A 10,491-nucleotide genomic window follows, 5' to 3' on the forward strand; every position below is an offset into this window, starting at 1 on the left:
CTCCCACATTAACATCTGGACAGAGTTTTTTTTTTTTTTATCTATTATTATCTGTTATGTATCTGCAGCGCGTGTGAAGCTACACGAGAGACGTTGAGTTCCAAACTGCAGCCGCGCGACAGGTGATATCAGATGTCAGTTTCTGCTTACGGTCACCATGCCAGCGAATCACAGGTGAAATAACAACCTGTGTAACCTCAAACGGTGACGTCACCGAGCTGCACACGCAACCGTGTCTAACAGAAAAGAGACTTCACACGAACACACAGGAAACTTTCACGTTAACGCATCCAGACACGTTTATTAAAAACAAAACACAAGTTATTTTCTTCTTGCAGATTCCAGAGAAGATCTTATAAACGGTTGTTGAAATCAAGTCTCCAAAAATGTAATAAAAATTTCCAGGGCTTTTGTCGCACAACACAGACACACACACACACACACACATTGTCACTGATTGAATATTGGACATAAAAAAAATTAACTTACAATCCAAAACTCTACAAACATAAAAGATAAAAACGTGTATTACAACAATGTTTAATAATCGTGACGACGCTTGGGCAGAGTTTTCCTTCTTCTCCTTCGTGACTCGTTTTATTTTCAATCCAAAGAAAAGTGTTTCCCCGCTCTGCTCTGTGAATGTTTAATGGCCGTCTGCTGATACCCCTTGTTTGTTTAGGTGTGAGTCCATTGGTTACAGTATCGACCAGGGTGTGGTGCCTGGTAACGAGTGTTTGTCCACCTCGTGCACGGGGAGCGACGTGGTTGTGTTTACATGTGGGAGCCTTCGTCCAAAGTGTCCCACGGACATATGACACAGTCGGGATCAAGTATGAGCATTTTGGTCGCACGTGCACTTATTTGTCAGTCTTCTTTTTGTGGTTCTCGTCGCTGAGGCCGTGCTCGGAGAACAGACTGGGGTTCTCGGCCAGCGTGGCGCGGACCTTCTTCTTCTCCTTGAAGCGGCCGGAGTGGGACACCTTGACGTGCCGGCCCTTGGTGGCAGACTTGTCCACGATCTTCTCCAGTCTGGCGTTGAACTGGCTGTCCGTGTGGTCCGCGGGGGGGCTGCCGCTCGAGTGCTCCTTGTTCCCGGTGTTGCTGCCATACTCGGCCGGGATCTCGTAGAGAACCTTGGACTCGGACTTCTTCTTGCGGGAGAAGGTCAGCTTCCACCAGCTTGATTCGGCCATGGCACCAACACAGACTGGAGGACGGACCTGGTGTAGACAACACAAGACGATGGTTCATATTTCAATGAACGTTGAACATACGATAAATTCATGCACAACAGGTTCTTCCTCAGATTCCCAACTTTACTGTCTTTGAAACATGTTGGGACAATAAAGGTTATTGAATCAAGTAGGACCAACGAGATGTCCTCTGAAGATTCAGGGACTTTTAACAACCTGAGTAGTTTTTAGATTAGTTTTTTCCATCTAAGCTATTATATAACCTACAGACACACAAAACTACAATGTCACTAAGGCCGAACAATCCTACACATCATTGTCTGGTTCTTATAGTAGAAATATAAACTTATCTGATCACCTCAATGATTCATTTGTTATAAAACACAGACATGAAAACAAATAAAACCTAAATTTGATTCTTAACTACGTGTATCTGCTCAAAAGAAACAAACTAAACACAGACTACATCTCTATAAGAATCTAAGATCTCCACCTTACTATGTAAAGTCCCTTGAGATAATGTAAGTTATGATTTGGAGCTATACAAATAAGTGTAATAGAATTGTTTTTAACATGACATAATTCTCTCTGGTCACCGATCAGCCTCTTTCCAAAAAGCCTCATGACCGAGTGCAGACCCTCAGAAAGCCCCCGGTCACCGAGAGGCTTCTCCTCCTCCAGGAGGTGTCACCTCCTGGAGGAGGACACCCGACACGCTGCTCCTCTCAGCTGATGAATTAATGAGCATCTCATCAGTGTCCCCTGTCCCTCATGTGATCTGATACCGAGCCAGAGAGGAAGCAAGCTGTCGTCTCCGTGCTGCTGCAGGAGCTCACAGATACATAATGATAACGTGAAGGAGACTCGACTGTCACATAATAACTGGTTTTATGATTTCATCTGATTGACTGATGCTCGTGGACCCAAGTTACAGAACCAGTAGTTTCCCAGTCAGCTGATATAACCCAGTCACATGGTGAACGTACCTGACTGGTATCACATCACAGGCAGTAATAAAGTTTATGTTTTTATAAAGTACCTCACATAAATCCACCTGGCTGCATTTATAGAAAACAGGAAATGTGTGTTTTAATAATAATAATTAATAGATTACTGATGATTCTGTGAGATCAGCAACTATTTATCATTAATCGATCATTTTAGTTATTTTTCAAGCAAAAATGTCAAATAATTTTTAAATAACACAGGTTTTCTTACGCGACAGTGAATCAAAATATTTTGGGCTTTGAACTGTTTTCTAATCTTTTAATGACCAAACAATTATTTTATCACCAGATCCATTGATAACAGAATTGAATGTTAGTTCCGCTGTAAAACAAACAAAAAGACACCATGAATAAATAAGTTTATTATAACATTTCGGAGGTTTTTCCACTTCATTTATTTAATAACCTCGACTTTACTCTTTGTTATTCGGACGACTGTCGCTTATAAAGCAGACTTTACGAGTCTCAATGGAGCCGTGATTGCAGCTTTACGAGGCCTGACAGGAAACAATGAAGCACTCAAATCCTCCTTTGGTCACTTTATCATGAAGCACCTACGCAAATAGAGAGTCCCGGCCCTTCGCAGGAATCACTCGTCTTACTCTTATCTGCCCCATGTGCTGTTTAGGCACCTGCACGAACAAGTGGTGCAAAGGTTCAGGAGGGAAGCAGCGTCAGAAACGACGTACGAAGACTTTTGAGTTAATTTTGATTGAATAATTGCTTTGATCCGAATGTTAAGTCTTGGCCCGGTGATGCTGAATTACTTCCGTCCATGAGATCCTGTGTTCATCCCTGTTTGTTTATCTATAAGCAGGATTACTCATAAACTACAGGACGGATCTCCACAGACAAAGGATGGAACATCGGTGGAGAAAGACCCCGTTGAACTCTGGTGTTGATCCAGACAGAGGTGGATCATCTCCTTCTTTAACAGGGAGATGAGGCATTTTCACCTGTTTCCCAAAGAATCCTTCATGGATCTCGATGAGTTGGTACAACTGGACCCAAATAAAAGTCTGGTTAAAATGTTTAAACGTGGTTTCTTGTGGAGGGCTGGGGGTACGTACTCTCCTACATGTTTATGTCTGACCTGGTTGTGTCCAGACACAGAATAACAGAATAAGAGTTTTCATGAGTTCTCCAGCGGCTGCAGCCTCCGACTCACGCCTCTGTTTCCTTCAGCTTCTCAGCTGCTTTAACGATTTTTATAGTTTCAAGCCCAACATCTAAAGTTAATCGTCGTTGTTTCTGTCTGAATCCAGTTAAAGTGGATGTGTCTTTAAAAAAGCGCCGGCTGCTCCATAACAAACGTTGACACAGCATCTGCATGATATTGTTGACTTTACCATCAAGTGGTTTCTTCAGGACAAAGTACCCGAGAGGCCCGACAGCACTTTCACACAGAGTTATGTAAAAAGAACATGGTGGCACAATATGAACACATATTTCTTTTGGTGTGTTTGACTTAGACGTGACCTTTGAGACAAAAAGCCGTGTTGACACAAAGGAGGCCCTCCGTCGATCTCTTTAATAAGTTACCATGTGTTCTGTTCATGTGAGGGCGAGCCGCTCGGCAAAGCCTCAGAGATCACAGCAGGAAGGGAACACCACGTTTGGAAATCACTAACCAGCCGAGACGTCTTTTCAGAGGCACAATGTTCGAGCTGCGGAGAGACTCCAAGGGCACCGGGGACCGGGCTGCTCTCATAATTGAGCTGAAGGTTCATTCCACTCTCAGGTTTCATCCTTTGTGCCAGTTTCCCTGATGACCCGTAACAGCAGAGCTGATGAAGAGCCTTTGGGAGTTCTTCACCTGACGCTTATAATAAAACTAATATGCATCGATATAAACGTGTGTGTGAGTGTTTTTTAGAGACGTCAGAGGAAGTTGAAGGTTGCTTGAAACTTCCCGTGCACTTGAGACAAAGTCCAAATGTGTTAAGTATTAAAAAAGTTTTAAATTCCTGAATATAAAAATGTAATAACTTAATCAAAAAGTGTATTATTCTCACTCAGCAGCTCAAACAAGATACAGACAAGCGATGACAACAGTTCATCATGTTGTCACAGCAGATATTGTTTGTTCATATCTGTCAGTTTACTTGCTTTTCAGTTTTAAGACCTGCATTATTTTTATTTGGTCTTTCAAATATCAAATAACCCACTGCAACATCGTAGAGCAGCTTCAATATCTTGTTTTGTTTGAGCAACAGTCCAGAAACCAAAGATTTTCAGTTCACAATCACATTTTCATAAAGAAACGTATGAAATCGTCACTTTTCAGAAGCTGAAGCCATCGAATATTTGACATTTTGCTTAATAAAACCAAATAAATGAACAGATTGTGAAAACAGTTTGTTGATCTGTGCAGAGACTGATAGAAACGAGTCCTGGACTTCATCGTTCTTCACCTGTCACAGTCTGATATGTTAGATTTGATAAAAACTGCATTAAAACGATAACAAACCAAACTAATGCTTTTAAAGGATCTATTCTGAGGTCGGAGTTCATTCTGTCACCAAACATATAAAAGTCTCACAGCATCAGACACAGGAAACAACAGTTAAATGGATGAAGTGTGTTGTTTTACCTTGTTGACAACGAGCCGGCTGGAGCAGGTTCCCTCAGATGTGAGACTGCAGCTCCATGTTTACCGTCTCTTTGTGCTCCTCTCTTTGTGTTTGGGTTTTTTATTGTACTTCTCCTCAGGTGATCGTGCACAGGTGCAGCATCTCCTCCTCTGTGCCTCTCGCTCTCTGACCTCGTCCCTCTGTGCTCCAGCACACACCCTCCTCAAACACACAAACACACGCACACACGCACACCTAGAGCCCGCCCAGACGAAACGCTGGAGCCGTGACTCAGGTGAGACATTTCTTCAGACCACATGACAACAGGGTGAACCTGAGGAGAGCAGGTGGCCAAATAGACAATATATTAAATCACTTAGAAACAGACATTTCTTGTTAAAAGTCTTCTGTTGTTCCCAATCTGGACAGAAAGAGAAAGACAGACGGACGTAGACGTGGAGATATTCATCAGATAATGATCCCTGATGCTTTGCATGAGTTGTGCAAAATCCCAGAGGCTTACTTTGCAAGTTTGGTTTCCATTCAAATGACCTGAGGCTCGACCACTGGAGAGGAGCTGCTGCCGATTCTCTACGTGCACAGAGTTCATGGCTGCGCTCACACATGTGACCTCTGTCCAGCCTAAAGTGCACGAGAGCGTCTGAGAGCAGGCCTCCCCTGGGGGTCTCAGGTAGATTCTCCTCACCTGGTCAGGATGCACTTTAAAAGATGGAGGCTTCCACTGGGTTTGGTTTTGGTTCTAATTTGAAGTTCATTTTTATTTCTTAGTTATTTGTTGGTTTTGAAACCAAATAGTGGTAAAGAAGAACTCAGATCCCTTTTCAAAGTAAAGGTAACCGTAAACTAAACACTCAATTAAAGTCCTATGATTCAAAATGTTACCAAAATAAAAGGCACAAAAGTATTATCTGCTAAATGTACTTAAAGAAGCAGAAGTAAAAGTATTTCTTAGGCAAAGCGATATTACAGTAAACTGAATAATTTGGGGAATATTATATTTGTTGTATTCTTTTTTTAATTATTAGTAAACAAATGAATAAAGTTAAATAATAAATATTAAAACAATAAAATAACCTTCCTTCGACGTCGCCCTCTGCTGACAATCTTTAGAACTACACCAAGTCACATTGACCAATCAGCTGCAGCCGTCAGCACGGTGAGCCACCATTGGTCAGGGACCGTCACTGGGCAGCATCGCCTCCTCCTATTGGCTCCGCTTCCTGTAACGTGTCGTAAACACCGAGCTCCTTGTTCCGGGTTGTTTCTTCTGGATTTAAAGCTTTTTTAACTGAACTCGTTTTTTAAAAATGAAGAAATAGAAACGTTACGATCTTCTTCGTGTTGGGTTCAGAAAGTGAGGAGAGGATGGAGGTGAGAGGAAGTAACATCTGTCTGAGTTCTACACATGTTGCCTAACGTCACTGTCAAAGTTCAATTATATTAGAATAAACACGTTTACAAGGTTTCACTCAGAGTTCAATAGTTGTGTTGTGCTCCAGGTTGTGTTGTGTTGTGTGTATTGTCAAGCTGCACGAGGACATAATGTTTCCTCCTGGTGCTTCGTAGGAAATGTGGAATATTAAGAATATGAAATTAGCTTTTTTGAATGTGTTTCCTTCCTGTAACAGAATATTCAAAGTCTGCCCATCGACATTCAGAGCAGTAAACTTCTGGGTAAGTTCAGAAACTCTGTGATGGAACAAGTTACTTTCTGTTCTGTGTCATATAGAGATGTCAAAAACACTAAATAAAACCTGATAACAACAATAGGAATATTAGAAAACAGATAGAAATATCAAGAACTATATATTATAATAATAATACTGGGTACATCCTTCCTTTGCTCAGTTCCTTATCTCTTGAAAATCTTGTTTTATTTATCAAAGAAGTAGTAAATAGAAGTGAGTGGTTATCTGTTGTTACTTTATTGTGTAAAAATCATCTGTTTCCACGAATAAGAAGGTTCACTGTCGTATCACGTACTCGATTTGGGTAAATATACTATATGAGTAAAATTGCATGTAATCAACAAGATACAGTGAACATCTGAAGTTATAAGATCAGATCATGGAGCTACTGTCTTTTTTAAAACTTAACTAAATCACTAGTTTATCCTTTAAGATAAATAAACATGTATTTGTTTAGAAAAGGATAATAACTGTGTTGTTGTGCACAGACTGGCTCCTGGACCGACGTCACTGCAACCTGAAATGGCAAAGTGCAGTGAAAACCATCAGGGAGAAGATCAACGCTGCGATCCAGGACATGCCAGAGAACCAGGAGATCACACAGCTCCTGTCCGGCTCCTGTACGTCCCTCTTCACCTCCGACTGGTTCCCTCATGTGTTAGTTACAGTTTGAGAAACCGCTTCTGAGTCTTTTAAAAACAACTGTTACGTGTTGTTAAATATTTGTTGCATTATAAAAACAACCCACACATCGTTGTTACAGCGTTAGTCCTCATATGTATTAATATGTGTACTGTGTTTTCATTATGAAGTTATTCTGTTGTTACCTTTCCACCTCTTCCTCTGTGTTAATAATTATAAACTTATAAACTGTTCATTGACAGACATTCACTACTTCCACTGCTTGAGAATCGTGGAGATCCTGAGGGGAACAGAGGCTTCGTCTAAGAACATCTTTGGCAGATATTCATCTCAGAGGATGAAGGTGAGGACGAGTCCCACCAGCTTCTATCGTCTGTCTCACACTACGTCGGCCATTTCTGATTAGTAACTCACACCTAGTTGTCTGGAAAGTTTTCTGTGACGTGTTCCTCTTCTCTTAAAACTACTAGAAAGTTCAGGAAATCTGGTTTCAAATTGTGGTTTGTGTTTTTGTTGCATCAGGACTGGCAGGAGATTGTGTCTCTTTATGAAGCAGATAATGTCTATCTGGGTAAGTCTGATATTAAATAAAGGAAAAAAACATATCTTATGTATCTATTAACACGTGGCAACATCTGCAGACACTGTTAGACTCATCATTTGTCTATATTTTATAGGGTAGGAAGGTTATTTTAAGCTGAAGAAACAGAATAATTGCATGTACATAGCTATTCAATATTTAATTCTTTTGTTTGCGTTGGAACAGCGGAGGTCGCCAGTTTGCTGAGTCGCAACGTGAGCTACGAAGGCCCGGCTCTGAGGAAGCAGTTGGCCAAAGCCAAGCAGCTGCAGCAGGAGCTGAGCAGACGGGAAGTGGAGTGTCAGAGCTCAGCTGCAGACCTGAGGGAACGATACTATGCTGCGTGCAAACAGTATGGCATCACCGTAAGTGCAAACACACGCGCACACACTCAAGGGAGAATATTTAGACACAAAAAGAGAATCTGCAATATTTAGAATTACATATTTCATTCGTCTGATGGTTTATTTCTTTCTTCTGTCAGGGAGAGAATGTGCCTCGTGAGCTTCAGGCTCTGGTCAAAGATCTACCCGCCGTTCTCGAGGAAGTCGGGAAGGATTCAGGGAAATTAGAGGAGCAAATCCGACTTTACGCCGCTTTCACGAACTTCGTATGCGAGTGGTGAGAAATCTCATCACTTTGTCTGTTTCTCTGCACGTCTGCTTCCTCTGTGAAACTCAGTCTTACATGAAAATATAATTTTATTTGACTACAATTGCATCAGAGAGCCCATAATGACTTTCAAAATAATATATTATTTAATAAGTTGGAATAAATACAATATAAATCCTCAAAGAAAACCCTTGGACAGTTTTATTTCTTTGATTTTGAGCGCGTGTGTTTTTCGTAGGTCCGATCCGGTCTTGCCCATGCTGACGTTTGCCCAGACGAGAGGAAACACAACGTTCTACGAGTGGAGAACAGGGAAAGTCCCGACAGTTGTCGAGAGGCCGGCTGCGGAGGCGGCTCCTTCTGGCTCGGCCACAGACGACATGGTTAGTTTCGCCGACTCTATATCGAGTGTTAAACAGGATCATGTTACCAAAACCTCCCATGTTAGATCCAAGGTAAACAAAATCCCCTGTGTTATATTTTACTTTCTTAATTCTTCTATAAGCTCATTTTTATTATCCAGTTAGATTTTCGTGTTTTAAAACCTGCTTTAGATCGACTGGGGCGACTTTGGCAAAGGAGCAGACCCTGCGGGGGTTAATTCTGGCATCGCTGTCGAGGATGGTGTAGACTGGGGTATCAGCGTGGAGCCAAACTCTGAGGTATGACACCAATGTATGCGGGAACACAAATATCCCCGTCAGCTGCTCTATAACTGCTCTCGAGTTTAATGTCACAGTGAACACATGTGAGGGTGCAGCAGGAAAATGTCCAGAAAATTCACAGCGAGCGAGAAATTGAAATATCTCAAAAAACGAGGAGCCGTACACGTTGTCTTCTGACTGCGAAACCTCAAATGTCATCTCCCCTCGACAGGACACCGGTGCCGGCGGTATCGACTGGGGCGACAGTGATGCAGCTCCGATAGAAATTGAGATCGTAGATGTGGGCACAGACTGTAAGTGTTTCTCTTTAGATCACCACACTCTCAGCTGTGGAAACTTGTGTTTGCTTAAAGACGAGTGTATGATCTCGTAGGTCCTGAGGGCGTGGCTCGGGGAGAGGATGCTTCAACTGTGCTGGAGAACTCTCAGTCACGCAGCCAGTTCATAGATGAGCTCATGGAGGTAAAGAGACCAGTCGTTTTGTGTCTAAATGAGTAAATGTGGGTCTGTCAATTCCAAAAAGGAGTGACACTGGTTTCACATGTCGTTGCAGCTGGAAGTGTTCCTCACCCAGCGCATCAGTGAGATGGGAGAAGAGGGGGACGTGGTGTCGATGAGCCAGTTCCAGCTCGCTCCTTCCATCGTCCAAAACCAGACCCAGAAGCACGTTCGGGAGATGCTGTCCCAGGTGCAGGACCTTCTCCACCGGCTCACCACCCTCCGGATGCAGCACCTGTTCATGATCCAGGCCTCGCCACGGTACTGTGGAGGAAAATCCTTGTTTGACCTCTGGCCTTTTTACACATGTGGCCTTTTCTAACTGTTCTCCTCTTAAACCTTGTGTGTGTGTGTAGGTATGTTGAGCGTGTGTCAGAGGTGCTGAGACAGAAGCTGAAGCAGGCAGATATCCTGGTGCTGAAAGGAGCCACGATGGTTGAGAAGAGGCAGGAGGCGCTGGAGGAGCAGTCCAGGCTGGAGCCACGTGTCGACCTGCTGGCAGGGTGCACCAGAGATCTCCAGAAGCTGGTGTCTGATTTCTGTTTCACTTTTATTTATGCTCACACAGTCGGTGATTTCCCTGCTAATGAGAAAGTTGTGCAGCATTTTCAACATCTCAGCACCGGTCATGAGATCACTTGTGAAACTAAAATATGCTGCTGATTAAGAAGTTATAGTAGAAGTAGATGTTAAACCGTGAATATTATCTGACTGTCAACTGTGTTTTGTTTTTGCAGATCGAAGCCGACGTTTCAAAGCGATACAACAGCAGACCTGTGAACCTGATGGGCGTTAATATATAGTGAGCGTTCAGACATTCACAACAAATATTTTGTCATGATCTTGAAGGAGAAATAAAAAGTGGTATTTAATTTACAGTACTTTGTAGTTGTTGTTTATTTCCACATTTTGATGAACATTTTACAAAAAACAAATCTGTAAAACTGCTACACAATTAGTAATATTGTTGATTTTTGGAAAGTGGTCTCATTTAGTTTTACACTTAAGA

At 42.3% G+C, this 10,491-nt stretch overlaps 2 protein-coding genes across 3 annotated transcripts; one reads left to right on the forward strand and one right to left on the reverse strand.

Moving 5' to 3' along the window:
* Positions 1 to 281: 281 nt before the first annotated feature.
* Positions 282 to 5,066, reverse strand: prr15lb (proline rich 15 like b). Its single transcript, XM_035144996.2, has 2 exons — positions 4,797 to 5,066; positions 282 to 1,223 (listed from the first exon to the last, which is right to left on the reverse strand). Exon 2 carries the CDS (start codon positions 1,194 to 1,196, stop codon positions 861 to 863), a length of 336 nt encoding a protein of 111 aa, XP_035000887.1. The 5' UTR covers positions 1,197 to 1,223; positions 4,797 to 5,066; the 3' UTR covers positions 282 to 860.
* Positions 5,067 to 5,988: 922 nt separating this feature from the next.
* cdk5rap3 (CDK5 regulatory subunit associated protein 3) lies at positions 5,989 to 10,360 on the forward strand. 2 transcript variants are annotated; one of them, XM_035144941.2, is made up of 14 exons: positions 5,989 to 6,168; positions 6,426 to 6,471; positions 6,974 to 7,105; positions 7,370 to 7,470; positions 7,650 to 7,698; positions 7,894 to 8,072; positions 8,192 to 8,328; positions 8,558 to 8,774; positions 8,874 to 8,981; positions 9,196 to 9,277; positions 9,358 to 9,446; positions 9,538 to 9,743; positions 9,839 to 10,010; positions 10,220 to 10,360. In XM_035144941.2, exons 1-14 carry the CDS (start codon positions 6,163 to 6,165, stop codon positions 10,283 to 10,285), a joined length of 1,590 nt encoding a protein of 529 aa, XP_035000832.1. In that variant the 5' UTR covers positions 5,989 to 6,162; the 3' UTR covers positions 10,286 to 10,360. The 2 variants fall into 2 exon arrangements, with proteins under 2 accessions (XP_035000832.1, XP_035000833.1); XM_035144942.2 differs by having other exon boundaries at positions 5,990 to 6,168; positions 8,558 to 8,702.
* The last annotated feature ends 131 nt before the right edge of the window (positions 10,361 to 10,491 follow it).

This window comes from Hippoglossus stenolepis, chromosome 21 (genome assembly GCF_022539355.2).
Source record: "Hippoglossus stenolepis isolate QCI-W04-F060 chromosome 21, HSTE1.2, whole genome shotgun sequence".
Classification (NCBI taxonomy): Eukaryota; Metazoa; Chordata; class Actinopteri; order Pleuronectiformes; family Pleuronectidae; genus Hippoglossus; species Hippoglossus stenolepis.

Coding starts and splice junctions, on each gene's coding strand:
- cdk5rap3 (XM_035144941.2), top strand. Junction 8,073..8,191: donor GCAAACAGTATGGCATCACC/GTAAGTGCAAAC, acceptor TTCTTCTGTCAG/GGAGAGAATGTGCCTCGTGA. Junction 8,982..9,195: donor GCGTGGAGCCAAACTCTGAG/GTATGACACCAA, acceptor TCCCCTCGACAG/GACACCGGTGCCGGCGGTAT.
- prr15lb (XM_035144996.2), bottom strand. CDS start 1,196: ATGGCCGAATCAAGCTGGTGGAAGCTGACCTTCTCCCGCAAGAAGAAG.